Source organism: Mangifera indica, chromosome 3 (assembly GCF_011075055.1).
Source record: "Mangifera indica cultivar Alphonso chromosome 3, CATAS_Mindica_2.1, whole genome shotgun sequence".
In the NCBI taxonomy this organism is placed as follows: domain Eukaryota; kingdom Viridiplantae; phylum Streptophyta; class Magnoliopsida; order Sapindales; family Anacardiaceae; genus Mangifera; species Mangifera indica.
In genome coordinates, this window is record NC_058139.1 from 7,790,555 (window position 1) to 7,807,443 (window position 16,889).

Here is a 16,889-nt window from a genome sequence, read left to right on the forward strand (position 1 = left end):
AGCTCATTCTTGGTGGTGGAGATATCGGAGATGGTTGTCAACGACAATCTGGAAACCTTAGATTGGAGTGGGGGTGAAACTAGACTTTTTTAGAAGGCTTGGGGGGGAGGTGTCAATGCAAAAAATACGAAGGTTGTGTAAACCTTTGACTTAAGGAAAAAAATCAGTTTTTAAACCTGAGAAATTTGTCATCAGGGAGAAATTGTTAGTTTTTAAAACTAAGATAAAAAATAATTTTTTTAAATAAAATATCTAAATAATAATTTTATTCTCGTTAGTAACAGTGAAATTTAATAGACAGATGAATATTTAAATTTTTGATAATTAACAGATAGAAAGTTTTATACTATACCTTGGATGGGAAATAGTCATTTGGCTTAAAATTATTCAAATGTGCCATTTTCAAGTTGTTTTCCATCAATATCAACTCCATAAATTCTCATTAATCATCAAATTCAATGGCAAGATCCCCATTCAAAAAATTAAGATAAACGAAGAAAAAACAAGATCTTGACTCAAAATTTAAACCCAACAAATCAATTTTAAAATCCACCTTAATCACATCACTCTCTCAATAACTAATTACTATTTTTATCCTCCTAAATATTGGCTAACAAAATTTTAGTATCCCAAGAAAAATATAATAAAATAAATAAGCAATTTTACAATAGTACCCTCTATCCACTCCTCTCTCTTAGTAATGAGTATCACTGTCTCTTTATTGCCAAAAAGGATTCAAAATCTGATTTAACTCCCAAGTATAAATGAGCCCTTTAGAGAAGATTGTGTGCAGAAGTTCTAGTGTACTGAGCTAATGATCATGGAAGCTCAGCGAAGAAAAAGATACGGAAACTGAAAGATCTTCTCTTAACCCAACTGGGAAAAGAGAAAACTTCAGACTTTTTATTTTTTTTCACTCTTTCCGTAGTCAAAGGGTTGAAAAACAGTGAGTAAATCAGAAATAGCAAGAATTTGGTTGGTCCATTTGCTTTATAAGTTGTTCGATAAAAAGTTGAACCAAAATAGGAAGGTGGTTAGGGGTATTTTCTTTTGTTTTAGTAGTTTGAGTGGGTTACGAAGTTGAAAAGAGAGAGAAAGATTGAATTTTTATTTTTTTTTATTTGATTGAAAGGGAGGGAAGTGGAAGGCTTTTTGGTTTGAATTTGAGAAGGTGAGTTGAATCTTCTACTGTTGGTTGTGGAAATTTTGATCTATGAAATTATGACGACCTTTTTAGTTTTTACTTGCACTTTAAATTTTGTATGCTGCTTTGTCTCTAATTGTTGTTTTTGTGTTTTTAGTGAGATTTAAACCTTATTTTATAGTAATCCTTTTATGACATTTCTGAATCTTTCAGTGTCATCTTTTTGTCTTGTAATGCAGAGTTCTTCACGAGGTTGTGTCAGATTTTCTTTTCAAAATAAATCTTAAGAACCCCCCAAATGTTCATCCATTTTTCACTTTAAGGTTTCGATTCTTTGTTTAATATTATATTTTGCTCCAGACTGTTCTCATCAGTTCTCTCCTTGCAACCTGTAAAGATTCCACAGATCTCTCAGTCCTTTAAACACCACCTGTTTCTTTTGATTCAGTTTTTGAAACACATTTTGTTTTCATTTCTCTTGTTGCTTTCTTTTAAGCCCCGGCCTCTTATTTCTCAGGAACTCCACTTGTCACATTGTTTCAGTGCTTCACATTTTTTTATCCCCTCTAGTTTTGTTTCAGTGCTTCAAACTCTACATAAACAGAGGGAATAATAATGTTTCGTGAAATATTTTAACGTCTTCTTTTGTTTCTCTTGTAATCAAGTTCATCTTCTTCAGTGGCAATAGATATGGGCAAAGCTACAAGGTGGCTAAAGGGCTTGCTGGGGATGAAAAAGAAGAAAGAAAAAGACCATTTAGAGAACTCATTTTCAGATTCAAATTCAAGTTTCAGTGACAACAAGAAGGAGAAGAAAAGGTTCAGTTTTGGCAAGTCATTGAAAGACACAAGTGTGAATTCTCAGATTCCTCTCAACATTGCAGCTAATATTCCAGCCAGAGACATGGAATGGCTCAGGTCGTACATTACCGATTCAGAAAGTGAGCAGAACAAGCATGCAATTGCTGTCGCAGCAGCCACTGCAGCTGCCGCCGACGCAGCAGTGGCTGCGGCACAGGCAGCCGTGGCGGTTGTGAGGCTGACTAGTAATGGTAACAGGTCTCTTTTGAGTATAGGGAAAGAGACGTGGGCTGCTGTGAAAATTCAGACTGTGTTTAGGGGCTATTTGGTATGTGGGATTTTTCTTCTGATTCATTTTCTTGCTATTTTCTGCTCAAATTTGATTCCAAAAATAAATTTTTTCAAGTTAGTAATTTTATATTTCCAATGTTTCTTTTAAGTAAGGTATGTTTGTGTTACAGTGCATATAGTTATGGTAGTTTAGCTGATTTTGCTTAATTTTCTGCCATTAACGTACGGTAACTAACATTCAAATGGTAATGGAACAGTAAAAATGTGCTTTTTAACTTTCGATTCTGGTGCTTTTTAACTTGTTCTTTTACTTGGAATTGTAAGAATGTTTAATTCATGTTTGTGGTGGTGCTTTTCTTGATTTTTACTCTCATGTCTGCTCTCAAAAGCTGGAAATGGATTATATATTGTTGATGAAACACTACATATGCTTTTCTGGGGTCAATGTAGGAGATGGCTACTACTTTGACTTAGCCTAGTTTTTCTACTTCTTGTTTTCTGGTCCCCCTCCTCTCCCCTGAATTTGAATTTTTGAATTTTGAAGCCTTGTTTTCTGACTCTGAGTTTCTATTGTTGCTGTTTACTTTTTTGTTAATCATTTTGGCCATGATTGGTGATTTACAATGGCTTTGAGGCCTTCTGCCATTTGCTGATAAATGAAATAGTTTTGCATTTCTGTATATTTGATCTCATTTTGTTTAATTTCAGGCCCGGAAAGCCCTTAGAGCTTTGAAGGGATTGGTGAAGATTCAGGCTCTTGTTCGAGGGTATCTTGTCCGGAAACGGGCAACTGCAACTCTTCACAGTATGCAAGCTTTAATCAGAGCTCAAACTGCAGTCAGATCTCAGCGTGCTCGCCGCTCTTTCAATAAAGAGAACAAGTTTCAACCAGAGTTTCGACCACGAAAATCCATAGTAAGAAGCCTTCTTATTTAGAATCCGTTTATGTAGTAACATTCGAGTCTCATTCGTAGTTATTGTGATTGTTTCCAGGAAAGGTTTGATGAAACAAGAAGTGAAATGCATAGTAAAAGAATGCCTGTATGTCTTGAGAGTCCACTTAATGGATTTGATGAAAGTCCTAAAATAGTTGAAATCGACACATTCAAGCCAAGAACAAGGTCTCGTCGCTACAACGCTGTGTTATCTGAGTTTGGTGATGAGCTATACTACCAAGCAATGTCATCGCCTCTTCCATGTCCAGTTCCAGCTCGAATCTCCATCCCCAATCACCCAAAACATCCAGATTTCGAGTGGTGCTTTACTGGCGACGAATGCAGGTTCTCCACGACCGCACATAACACCCCTCGTTTTGTGAATTCCGTTCGATCAAGTGTTCCTCTAACTCCATCAAGAAGTATGTGTGGCGACATGTACACCAGGGCCTATTCCAACTTCCCTAATTATATGGCAAACACACAATCGTTCAACGCGAAATTGAGGTCCTACAGTGCGCCAAAGCAACGACCGGAACCAGGGGCAAAGAAGAGGCTTTCTCTGAACGAAGTTATGGCTGCAAGAAACAGCATAAGCAGTGTTAAAATGGAAAGGTCGTCCTGTATTCAGGTTCAAGAAGGATTGAACAAGGAAGCTTAATGATAAATTTGGCAAAAGTTTTTATTTTCTAGTTTTTATTTTTTTAATGTTAACAAGCAAAACAGGATAGAACAAAAAGTGCTTGTGTAAATTCTTTCAGTATTTCTTACTGAATCTTTGCCTTCTTATGAAATGAGAGAGCTTTCTAGTTTATGTTCCAACCAGAAGGCATTTGAATCTCAGGAAAAAAAAAAAAAAAAGTGAATCTTTTATTGATGATACGACTGCACCATCCTTGTTTGTTGTTAAAAGCATAATTATTAATTTTAAGAGGACTAAATATTCAAAAGTTAGCAAAACTGGTGATAAATAAAAATTTTTAAAAAGAAATTCTAGATTTGAATTTTTATTACACTTATAAAATTTTAATTTATTTTTTGGTTAACAAAAAAATCATTAAGGGGCATTTTGGGTATTAAAGGTGTTGACAAAATCCTTATCCAGTTTACTAAGGCCTTGCCATGCATCATCTATCCGACAGCATTTCGTGATAAGATCTCGACATTTTATCATGATTACATTTTTGCCCACGCTTTGTTGTTGTAATTGCATACAAGTGTGTATCCTTTGTTGAAGACAAGTCTTATTTCAATGCCTTCACATTTTATGATTTATGTTATGCTGTTACTATCTTTATATTATATTGTGTTTTTAACTTTACAATATAAATATTATTCTATTTTGTCGTATACTATACACAGTTATCTTATAGCATTTTATATAATTTATTATTTATTTAAAAAATAAATCATATCATAGATTTTTTAAAATAAATTATTTTTTTGGAAATAATCTGTCAATAAAATTAATTTTAAATATTTGTTAATTTGGGTAATTAATTGTAACAATACTCATTCTATTTATTTACAGAAATTTATTTATTAAAAAAGTTTGATTATTTACCAAATTTGTGCATAATTTTATCTACCATGCACTCATTTAAAAGAATAATTTAAATAATCATAAGAACCCATATTTTTTTAATAAAAAACAATTTTAAAAGAATAATTTAAATAAAAATTTGTAATTCCAATAAGGTGCCTCTCTCTAATAACAAACACCCCACTCATTGTTTAGAAATTTGAATACAAGAAAGAAACATTGATAATCTCTAAGAGGTTCAAAAGAATTAATTGTTTTTTGGAAGCACTTTTTACCAGAGCATTTAGGCTTATGCCATTCAAACAAATCTAGCCTAATTAATTATTAATTAATTAATTAATTAATCTAGGATTAGTGCTAGTGCCTTGTAATTTGGACCATTTGAAAAATGGGTTTTGTGTGGATTAGTATTAGATAAAATTTAAAGAGCCATAATTGCATTAATTACTATACAAGTTTCGAATGAAAACAGCTTATGACCTTTCTTTGACTATCTTGGAATGCGGTTTTGGACATCGTTGGAACTGAAGAAAAAACAACAATGTGGCGTGGGTGGGTTTACTGGCCTATCCATGTGTTAAGCACTACTTAAACCCTAATTAATATTTGGATTAGTTCTTAATTATTATTCCTATTTTTTTATTTTATTTCTAAGTAACTCTAAGAAAAAATTAGAATAATTGGAAGCATGAAATGGAATTGTCCGCATAGATTGGACCAAAATTGGCTTGTGTTCAGAGCCCTACAAGACTCAAAAGCATCGAAAAATATAATTCATATATGAAAAAAAGAAACATTTGATATTTGTATATATTATTAAAAAATTTCAATTATTAAAAGTATATTAACTTAATATAATTCGTCTCTTTATAAAATAAAATTTCATTTATCTTCATCCAATGAAAATTGTTATCAATATTTAAGTTTTGATAAGAGAAGAAAAAATTTGAGAAAATAATGATTGTTAATATTCAAGTTTTGACAGGAGAAGAAAAGATTTGAGAAGATTGATCAATGATCGAAATAGAGATAAATATTAGAAAAGGAGATAAAAACCGTAAGAAAAGTTGACATTTAAAAAATTTTTAATATAAAAAAATTGTTAATTTTTTAAATTAAAAAAAAATATAATAAAATTTTAATTTTTTAAATATTTTTAGTTAAATGATATTTTTATTTTTAATTTTGATAAAAAATTTTAATATTAAAATAATTATTTAAAATTTTAAAATTATAAGAATGGAACTTTGGGTAGGACCAAACCTTGGGTGGGAATAAAACTTTAGGCCTTGTTAAAACGAGGTTAACCTTGATTAGGAAAAACTCATTTGGCGTTGCTTTTTATCCTTTTTAATTTTCTAAGAACCGAGCCAATATTTTATTTCTCTAGGCCGGAGAAAATGAATTGACCGTTGGGCAACGTTCGAAAACGCATTCAAATTTTCAAGCATAAAATAATAATTTGAAAGTCACCAACGGTCATCTCATCTGCTGCAACAACAGCCTCTCGCTATGCCGTAACTATCTCCCTCCAAATTTGCATCCCTTTCACCTCGCTAAATTTTTTTCACTCTTTTCTTAGTCACTTCTGTTACTCTCTCCATATTAATCTGATTCTTCAGATTTTACAGATTTTATTACTGCAACTGAAGTTGACAAAAAAGTCAAACAAATGGAGGGTTCCGATGGCAAGAGTGTCTCATCAAAAGTCTTCGTCAATATCGATTGCTCTACAACAAGTAAGTTAGCTTCTCTTTTCTTTTTTGATATGTTTGTTTGTTAAGAAATCAGTTTGAAAATCAAATATATTGAATTAAATTTAAGATTTTTTTAGAAACATTTTTATTCAAGAAGAGTGGTTTCTTTGTATAGGTGCAGATGAGAATGATGAAAGTATGAGTTTGCCAAACTCAAAGAAACCAATAACAGGAAACCAGTCTAAGTCACCAACTATATCAACAGCTTCAAAAACCATTGCTCCAATACAGAACATTTTGGCTGAAAAGAATGAAATTTGTGAAACACATATCCCAAAACCTTCAAGTTTCACCTTTTCTGACAATTCTTTATCGTTTAGTGATGATTCATCCTTGAAATCGTATGACCCTTTAGCAAACTGTACCTCACCACCAAGGCCTAAGTTTCTTAGGTATAAACCTAATAGAAGAAGAGAGATAATCTTAAGGCATGAAAATAAGGTAAAAAAAATGGAGGAGGAGGCTAATATAGTTAGTGCTTCTCAAGAAGGTTCTATGAAGGAGGAAGTTGAATTTGAAGGAGGGGAAGAGGAAGAGGAGGAGGAGGAGGAGGAGGGGGAGGAGAGTGAGGGATTTTTGAGAAGATTTTTGAAGTTTGTTCTTGTAGTGTTGGTTTTGGTGTTCTCTATTTTGTGTGTTTCTTCAATGAACTCTCCAACATGTTCTCATGCTTTTCAAGCTATTGAGGTTCTTAAGGATAAGTGGTATCCTAAGATTCATGACGGTGTATATGACGCTATAAGGAGTCTCAGGGGTGCAGATAATTTCTTGAGAACAATGAAGTTTAAAGGCTTTGTAAAGATATTTATGGTTGGTAGTGAGTATGCGGGAGAATATATGGGTTTCATTAAGTTAAACCAGACATTTTTCATTGAGGGATATGAAGAAGTGATGGTTGATGATGTTAACTTGAAGAAAGTTGAAGAAGTGACTGATAATTTGGGTGAACTGGTGGAAATGCAGGGTGGAGAGACTAAAGATCTTGATGAAATGGTAGAGCTCCAAGCTGGAGAAAGTGAAAACTCGGAGGGTTTTGATCAGATGATTGAAGGTGTTAACTTGGTCAAAGTTGAAGAAGTAAGCGATAAACATGGTGAACTGGAGGAGCTACAGGTTGGAGGGAGTAAAGATTTTGGAGAAATTGTAGAGCTACAAGCTGGAGAAAGTGAAAACGTTGAGGGTTTTCATCAGATTCTTGAGACAGAAGGAAATGTGGCGAAGATTGAATCTTTTGGAGATAATCAAGGAAGTGACGTTGCATTGGAACAACTTCAAGAAGGTGTTGACAGTGAACATGTGACTGACGTTGAAACTCTCAATTCTGAGGCAGAGAGTAGTTTTAAGGAGGGGCTTTTGGAGCAAATTGAAACTGATAATACTTTTATGGCAGTGGTAGGTGTTGCTTTACATTTAGGGGTTATAGTATCTTTGTTAATGGTTTTTAACCTTAAGAAGAAGAGAAATACCATTGAAAAATCTCCTCTGATCATAACGCCTTGCCATAATGAATCTGGGGTAATACAGAAATGTATCTCAGAAACTCCTAAAGAGAAAGAGGAATTTCCTCATGTCAAATTTGTTGACTCGTTTTCGAGTTCTTTGAACTTGGTCAATACCATAGTGAAGGATTCTAAAGATATTTACCAGAACCGAGGGCCATCAATTGAGTTGCTACCTGAATTTGAGGTGGGGGAGGTTAGTTCCTCCCTTAGAAAGCGTGGCATGAAAAAAAGTACAATTGAAGAAAGTGCAGTGAGCAGGCATTCTATTCCCTCAGTTTCTAGTCGGGCTCAGTCAGATTTCTCAGAGTTCTCTAACACGAATTTCTTCTCCTGTGGAGACTTTACACCTGGGAAGAAAATTTTAAAGGAGGTAAGGTTCTATCACATGCTGCCCTTCAGTCTTGTAAAAGTTAACTAGTTTTCATTAAGAGGTTGTTTTGTTTTGCTTCATCCCCACACTCAAAATTTTTTTAACGTTTGTGCTGGTTAAAACCAATTTGGATTCTTGTTGTCTGTGTTAAAACAGGATGGTCGAGATGGAGAGGCAAAGGAGGTTATAAGTTCAGTGAGGAGATCAAGCAGACTCCGAAACCGTGCAATCACATCTCCATGAATTCTTCCCAATTTAAGCCATATGAATGTTGTTTTATATTAAGCCTGTTTCCACTGAGAATCATTGGAGAAAATGATGATTCTTAGCTGTAAATTTATTCTATTCTCACTTTATAGGAGCTGATTAATATTTCCTATCATTATATGATAATTAATTAATCTTCACTTCCTTCTAAAACCCTATTTACTAATCTTTTTCTTTTGCTTTTTGCAGAATTTTTCTTTTTATATATCTGAAGTTACAATGATTACCATAAGCTAATGTTGAAGTTGATAGGTTGATGTTGTTGTATATTGAATATTTGTGTGTGAAGTGGATTCCATGATCAAGTAGATAATGTTATAAAGAGAGTAATAAGACAAGGAGGAGAAGAACATTGTTTTAAGATGGTATTTATGCTAGAACATAGTTTCAGGTATAATTCAATAAAGCTGGAACATGGTTTTGAAAATGCTTTCTGATTCATATCTTGTGAGTCTATCTATCCATGTGTTTGATTAACTTTTTGGGTGGCTAACTATTTATAGCATACAATTAATTTGTTAGAAAGAAACAAACACCCATAAACCTTTACCTCAACAAGCAATGTTATGAATCTTAAACCTTTTTTACTTGTATCTATTGGAACAATCTAAGGATAAAGAGATAAACATTAAAACACCAAGCAATGTTAACTTTCTATCCAAGTGCTTGATTAACTTTTTGGGTGGCTAACTATTTATGGCATATAATTAATTTGTTAGAAAGAACAAACACCCATAAACTTTTACCTCAACAAGCAATGTTATGAATCTTAAACCTTTTTTAATTGTCTCTATTGGAACAATCTCATGATAAAGAGATAAACATTCAAACAACAAAATCATAATATCCTCAATAAATCATGCTTCAAATGATCTATATTTCTTTTTCATATTTTTGTTATTGATACATCAATTGGAGCTGATTATTATTTGATTGGAGAATCATAACATAAATATAAAATTCCTTGAGAACAAACATGGATGCCTTAAACATGATGATTACTTAATTTAATTGGAAAGACAGAGTGGATAATAAGCAATACTCAAGATTTAGCTAGCCTGCATATGTTTAGAGATTTTAGAGCTATTGAATGTATGTTTACAATCTTACCTTTTCCCTTTCATAATGGGACTTTATCGTAAAATTTGCAACTCACAACACTAATTGCTCTCAAATCATTCAAGTGGGATTAGTTTGATAAGTTTACAGATCAAAACAACCTGAAGTTCTTCTGTACAGGAGCTGGAGGAGGCCTACCGCTAGCTAGAAAAGTGCTTCGTTTACCAGGAAAAGATGAAGAAAAAGAACTTCTTGAAGACTTCTTTGATATGGTGGCCTTTGGTTCAAGAGTATATGATTTGTAACCATCCAATCCACCCCCATAACTTTTACATGCCTTCATTTTCTTTCTGTATGGACTTTCTTTCTTTGCCAAGTCTTCTATGCTCTTCAATCTTGACAGAGATGTGAAAGACTGAGACTTCCCTCGGAAAAAATTAGAAAGCCCTCTCCTGTAAAATACAAAACAATCATTCTTTAGCATAAATAATAATATATACAACTAAGTTTGTCATGTTATCTTTAGATTACTTACTTGATGGGGAGTTGAGCCATGAGGTCTGAGAATTCAAACAAAGATGTTGAAGAAGAAGCATCATCAACCAACTCTGAAGAAGAAGATGTTGATCCATTGGAATCTCCAAGTGATGAAGACGAAGAAGAAGAAGATAATGAGATGTTAGTATAGTCATCTTCATGATCAACTTCAACATCTTTACTCATAATCATCCAACGACCTTCATGTTTTGCACTTTTGCTGTTGTTATTATTATTATCATGCAGCCCCATGAAGCAGGAACTTTGCAGCAAATTTTGCCCACCTTCGGAATCCATGAATAGAGCATCCGATCAAATGATAACTGGAACATGAATGAATATATAGTTGTTTGAAGATCATTAACAGTATTTACACACAAGAAGATATGCCAAATGAGAACATGGATGAGGTTGGTCATTTTCTAAGGAAAATGCTTCCATCACACCTTGACAAATGGAGTTTCCATGCTTTTGAGATGATGTGTAGTATTTTTAATTTCCTTACCTTAAAAAAGCAATATTATGTCTTCACGTTTTTTAGTATTAATGTTTTTGAGATAGCGTCTAGTATTTATGATTTTTTTATTTTAAAAAAATAATATTATGTGTATATATTTTTTAAATATATAATTAGATTTATATATTATATGTTATCATGTGATTGGATATTATTTTATTATAATTAAAATTATTCAATATTATTTTATATTTATATATATATATATATATAGAGAGAGAGAGAGAGAGAGAGAGAGAGAGAGTTTTATTTAGATAACACAGAATTCTGATGCATCAAAGAAGAGGATTAGCTGAGTGATGTGTTTTAGGCATGTTAATATCATGGGCAAGGCCTTATCCAGGAGATTGGAAATGAATCTTCATGGTTGCGTTGCGTTTGTACTTAAAAAAAAGGATAAGCTTTATAGCTTTGAAGCCATCCGTTTAGTGTCACCATCTCTTATTATACCCACACATACACCGACCTTCTCTTTTCCTTTGTCAAATCAAAATCACCTCAAATACAGTTTCTTCTACATTTTAGCCCGCCTATGCCCAAATTGCAAAAGCAAAGCAAAGGTTTGGTACAAGGCAAAAACTCAGGATTTGATTGACACAACACCCACCACAAGTTCACATCATTTTTGAAGATGAACCTCTCATTTATGTCCACAATATTATAATCCTTAATTTTATCATACCAGATATTAAATTAAGTTCAATAATAGAGATTTTTTCGTGTGTTGAATAATTGATTGGATCAAGTCAAATATTATCCCAGATTGATTCTAGAATACAATGGATAAAGAAATGGGCTAATATATAATATTGTAAAAAAAATAATAAAAATTACTTTTTCATGTTATTATATACCCCATGTAATTGTAATAATTAAAAAAAAAAGGAGTAAGAGCATATCCATAATATTTAATTAATAAAACTATACATACACATATTTGATATATAATTTAGATATACGGATGATGTGTCATTATATGATTGAATGATTTTAATTTAAAGATAAAATAATATCTAATTACATAATGATATATTATTTATATAATCAAATTATATATAAAAAATATACACATATAACATTGCTTTTATTTAATTCATAGCATAATCTTGTATGAGGAACCACATCATATTATGAAATTAAGGAAATAGAGTTGATAATTGATGCAATTCAACAAAATTGGGATTAGGGTTTACCAATATATGGGTTGGAGGCCCAAAATCTGGCCCATTTAGGCTAGGCCTGTTTGGTTTCGTAAAAAATTTGGCTCAGTTTTTGAGCAACATTTTTTTTTAGTTGAACAAATTTGATATTGAGCTACCATTCTGCTCTGGTAACTGCGTTTGTGTTGTTTCTGCTTCACTTACAGTGAAGTTATGATTATTTAACTTCCCGTTAGCTGACGACAAAATTGCCGTTAACGTTAACAAAAATGAAATCGCAATTACCGTTTCCTAACGACACTTCGCCGTTAAATATGGTTACTCGTCCCTTTTAAGCGAATTTCGCCTTATCCACGTACTGGGAGTTAATTTAAAAAGAAAAGAAAAACGATAATAATAATAATAAGACACATCACACATGGAAACTCGTTTACTCAAAAAAATTCTCACCACATAATACGTAACAACAATATCCGAAGACACTCAACAAATTCAAAACTGCAATACAAATGAGCTTTAGGGGCGCATGAAGGAATTTGAGTGGAAGAAAACAAAAAACTAAATAACCAAAAATAATCACTCTGTCCTCACACACTTATTTATCCAGCAGCAATTATAGTAGCAATTCATCACCCAATATGGAAGAATACTAAGGAAACCATATGAATTTGATTTGGGGATCTACAGGCCCTGATCAACGAGATAATCTCCCAACCTCTCAACAACCATGTTACACTGTCCCGGAGTCATTGGTTCGTCATAGATCCCAAAGATCAGAGCTTGACCGGTTTTCTTCACAGTGACACCGCCAGGTCCCTGCAAAATGAATGATTGGAAGATTAATGAATAACATCTTCAAATCATTCTCAAGTTTATCATGCTAACCACAGTAAAATTGTCTTTTAATTCGCAATTATCCTCTTTAAGATAATATTATGATTCTTTTTTATATGACTAAAAGGACAGCATCCATAAGAAATCTGGTATGAATGAAACTTGGGATTCAATTCTTTTTTCTTTTGGGAACTTCGGATTCAATTCTCGCAGATCAGATGGGTCCAACAACACATGGAGAACTGATTGGCAAAGACTGACTGTTCCCATTTCATGATCAAAAGGCAAATGAAAAGGATCTTAGAACATAATTAGGTCTCCAAGCGTACCCACATCGAAATGAATGATTGATCTCTTAGTACACAATGAAGGATATTGAAAGAAAAAGCATAGGCAATCTGTCATCCATTGATTGTGATCTCTGATGCCAAGTGCCTTTCATCAATGAAGACTATGCAAATCTGTCCAAATGCAATTAAGGGCTCCTAAAGGAGGTCCCACAGTCTGACCCATGAAACTTTATTATTATTTTTAAAAGAAAATGCCTGGTCTTAGTATACAATCCACAACAATAAAGTCTTAAATTAGTAGTTAAAATCCCGTAGATTATAACAACTGTATAATTCAGAAGTTGCACGTATAAAACTTTATTAGACATTTCATTCCAAGTCTTTGAAAATCCTTGGGCATTTCATAGTTGTCATATAATGAAGAAAATTCACAACAAATAATATCACAATAAAACGCACCTTCTTTCCACGAATCACAGCTCCAGGCTCACCCTGGATTACCATGTACTTAGTGCCACCGAGGTGCAACCCAGTTGGGGCAAGAGAACCTGGTTCATCAAAATCTTTATTGATAGCGGTAATCTCTTCAGGGTTGAGCTGCATATAACCCATCAAACAATTAAAATCCTAAAACAATCACATTTAATGTAATATATGAAACCAAAAAAAAAGGCTTATATCACAGTCACTTCCTGACTCAAGACTATTAACTGAATTATAATCTGATCGTCAAAAATCACCATTTCTCTTCCAGATTCGCAAACTACTGCATACCAGCTAACATAATATAACAGATTAACGTGAATTTTAACATCATTTTAAATTTGAATTTTTCATACAGTTTAATCATATAATTTAGCCATAAGAAAATCATTTCTTAGATACTAAAACTTTACACGTATCTTTACGTATATATGATGTTACACTCATGAAACGTAAAAGCTTATAAATAATCAACACAAACACAAGATTTATAAATATAAATATAAACAGAATCGTCAAGCATTGTCAAAAAGATCAACAAATATTATGATTCAATTTATTTTTAATCCAAATCAAATGCTGATAAGCCAAACAAATAGATCCTCTAATATATTTTAAAATAAATTGAACCTATCAGATCCACTCAGCGTAACGTAATTAATTAATAAAATCAAATAATCCAAACAAAACAGATCGAAACAGAAAGGATTTCAGACCTTAGGGAAGTTGGCGCTCTGCGCCCAAACGCTGCCATCCAGGCCGACGATCGCCGCGGCGGTGAGATGATGACCTTCGATATCGCACATCAGATGCTCATCAACGTACGTTTGCCACGACATTTTCACCGATCAAATCCTTACCGTTGGTTAGGATTATTTGCTTGGGGAAAATTTTTTTCCGGTTTAGCTGTTTGGTTGAGAAATTCGGTTTGAAGGAGAGAGGTATTTATAGTTATTTTTGTGTGTGTCTTTGGTGGGGTCCAGTAAAGGATTATGAGTGATGATGGTGGTGAAGCGTTGTGATGTAATCTTGGCCGTACATTGAAACATGATTGAATGAGTGCCGTTCACGTTTGGCCTTCGTTTAAGGGGAAACTAAAGCGAACACGTGGTGGTAAAGGATTTTCATAATATTCAGTTAATATATGAAAATTGAGGAATTATCAGATGCTTCGACCAAATCGACTTAAAATCCACCTGTGCGTTAAATATAAATCACAATTAAAGATGATTTCTTATTTTTATTTTAATTCATAAACACAATTAAATAAATTTGAGAAATATTACATGCACGATTAACAACATATTATTATTTAATTAAATAATTTAAAATTTAAAATAAAATAATATCTAATTATATAATAATATAATATTAATTATATATAAAATTATACACATAAATAAATTTACATTGTATTTCACTATAGTGCGTAATACATTGGATTAGGCAGCTTAAACGTCCGATTGCCAGGATGAATCCCCAGAATATCAGCCCATTGATCGCCTATGTTTCCGATAATTCTGTACCTGTTAATCTCCTCAAGCTTTCTTCTTTCATTTGGTTTGTATAATTGAACTGTTGCATTTGCCGGATAAGATGATGCCCTGCGACGGAAAGGGTTAATTGAATGAAAATAATATAATTAGAAAATTAAGGGAATAATTAGTTGATTAAAAACTTTGGTTAATTACCTGAGGATAAGTTGCTCCCAAGTGTGGTATCCAACATTCTTTAGGTTGGTTGCAGTGACATTCCTGAACTCTTCATCTCTTCCTGTCAGAAACACAACTTTAATCCCAAGAGACAATAACTTTCTGTATAGCTCAAGACTCTCCGGCAACGCTGGTGCTTTGGCTTTGTTGACCCATTCGTATGCCGTCGTGATGTTAATCGGCTTTGTCCTGGAAATTTTCAATCAATCCTTTGCATTATGATGTAAAACATCTAAATGAAAAGTAACGTTATCTCATAATATAATTAAATACTTGACGATTGAATATATACCCGAATCCATGCTGGGCAAAAAAAGGCAAATTAGAGAGCGAGGTCTCATCTATGTCAAAAACCCATATGTTTCGGCCGTCGCTGGGTAGTTTCAGGCTCTTAACATAGCGCCAAGCTTCATCAGTGACGGCTTTGGAGTCTTTCCTGTACTGATGGCCTAACATGTAATTCCCCATGTACTCTCCACATTCATTAGGAACTGTTTGCCATCCTTTAATATTATTAGTTTCCACAGCAAATCGCCAACTCAGGCATGACCCATCTGAAAAAACCTGGCTACCATGGGACGTTGTAGCTAGAAGGAAGAAGATTAATACTGAAAATACTTTCATGTTGTGAAGCTGGCTATATTGATGTTCTTGTTACCTAGAATTTGCAGAAATTGCCTTGTATATATTGGCTAAACAAAGTGTATATTAGACCTGATCAAAGTAATGGGAATAAAAAATAGAGGAACAAGTTTCGAATTTGATAACTATATATGCAAATGTTGACTAATATTTTATGGATTTGAAATTTCCTCTAATCTAAGTTGTTACTTAATAGGAAAAATATCAGTCTTCATCAATAAAAGCAATATAATATAGAAAAGTATAAGATTATTTATGAAAAAATCTCGACCCTGTGTATTAGAAAATTCTCCAGGTCACAAGATAAGGTTGGTCCACGTTGTGGAAAAGTTGAATTATTTCTCTGGGCATGTAGCCATCAGTAGCACGCCATATCGGACCAATAAATATGAAGATTGAAACTGATATGAAACAAAAGAGCTGTTAGGTTTGCTGTGCAATTGGGTACATACATACGTTGAATTAGTTTAGATATTACGTATTACTCACTTATATTGTTCATTTTATTTCAGTTTAAGTTGTTAAACCTATTCATTTGGTTTTGTATTCTAATACTCATATATAAATATATTGAATTTATAAATGTAGAGATCAAAAATTATATTGTATAAAATCAATTGATTTATCTATTTATGTTAAAATTTAATCTATTATTTTTATATACTATCTATTTATATTATTTTTATTTGATGTAAAATTTTTTATTGTCTGATATAACCAGAAATAGGAAATTTATTTATTGAAATTTATTATTATTTTTCTCATTTCTGCTTGCTTAGTTTCCATTTCTTATAATACTTTTAACGATACACTCCTAAATTCTTCCTTCAATTCTCATATTGAAAAAATTAAATCATTTGCTGGATGAGTTTACTGATTTGGTGTTAAAACAAGAGGAGATGCTATTTGAAAAAGTAAAGTAGCAGTTAAATGGTAATAGTAAGCTACCGTTTATATAAAAGAAAGTATAAGGTGATTGAAGTGCACCTACTAAGAAGAGTAAAACGCACCGTTTTCAGAAGAGAAGAAAGTGCAAAACGCAGCGC

General features: G+C 32.8%; 5 protein-coding genes across 7 annotated transcripts; 2 read left to right on the forward strand and 3 right to left on the reverse strand.

Moving 5' to 3' along the window:
- The first annotated feature begins 718 nt into the window (after positions 1-718).
- Positions 719-3,992, forward strand: LOC123210601 (protein IQ-domain 26-like). Of its 3 annotated transcripts, none has more exons than XM_044629060.1 (4): positions 719-1,171; positions 1,810-2,272; positions 2,944-3,150; positions 3,229-3,992. In XM_044629060.1, exons 2-4 carry the CDS (start codon positions 1,835-1,837, stop codon positions 3,829-3,831), a joined length of 1,248 nt encoding a protein of 415 aa, XP_044484995.1. In that variant the 5' UTR covers positions 719-1,171; positions 1,810-1,834; the 3' UTR covers positions 3,832-3,992. The 3 variants fall into 3 exon arrangements, with proteins under 3 accessions (XP_044484995.1, XP_044484996.1, XP_044484997.1); XM_044629061.1 differs by having other exon boundaries at positions 1,824-2,272; XM_044629062.1 differs by having other exon boundaries at positions 1,833-2,272.
- A 2,222-nt stretch (positions 3,993-6,214) lies between these two features.
- On the forward strand, positions 6,215-8,970 carry LOC123210204. The gene is made up of 3 exons (XM_044628431.1): positions 6,215-6,452; positions 6,586-8,342; positions 8,499-8,970. The coding sequence occupies exons 1-3, from the start codon at positions 6,386-6,388 to the stop codon at positions 8,583-8,585; spliced, it is 1,911 nt and encodes a 636-aa protein (XP_044484366.1). The 5' UTR covers positions 6,215-6,385; the 3' UTR covers positions 8,586-8,970.
- Positions 8,971-9,773: 803 nt separating this feature from the next.
- LOC123210205 (uncharacterized protein DDB_G0271670-like) lies at positions 9,774-10,574 on the reverse strand. The gene is made up of 2 exons (XM_044628432.1): positions 10,204-10,574; positions 9,774-10,120 (listed from the first exon to the last, which is right to left on the reverse strand). The coding sequence occupies exons 1-2, from the start codon at positions 10,500-10,502 to the stop codon at positions 9,820-9,822; spliced, it is 600 nt and encodes a 199-aa protein (XP_044484367.1). The 5' UTR covers positions 10,503-10,574; the 3' UTR covers positions 9,774-9,819.
- A 1,737-nt stretch (positions 10,575-12,311) lies between these two features.
- On the reverse strand, positions 12,312-14,422 carry LOC123209964 (profilin-3). The gene is made up of 3 exons (XM_044628075.1): positions 14,206-14,422; positions 13,466-13,603; positions 12,312-12,698 (listed from the first exon to the last, which is right to left on the reverse strand). Exons 1-3 carry the CDS (start codon positions 14,326-14,328, stop codon positions 12,564-12,566), a joined length of 396 nt encoding a protein of 131 aa, XP_044484010.1. The 5' UTR covers positions 14,329-14,422; the 3' UTR covers positions 12,312-12,563.
- A 460-nt stretch (positions 14,423-14,882) lies between these two features.
- On the reverse strand, positions 14,883-15,996 carry LOC123209963 (acid phosphatase 1-like). Its single transcript, XM_044628074.1, has 3 exons — positions 15,494-15,996; positions 15,181-15,390; positions 14,883-15,093 (listed from the first exon to the last, which is right to left on the reverse strand). The coding sequence occupies exons 1-3, from the start codon at positions 15,823-15,825 to the stop codon at positions 14,910-14,912; spliced, it is 726 nt and encodes a 241-aa protein (XP_044484009.1). The 5' UTR covers positions 15,826-15,996; the 3' UTR covers positions 14,883-14,909.
- Positions 15,997-16,889: the final 893 nt, after the last annotated feature.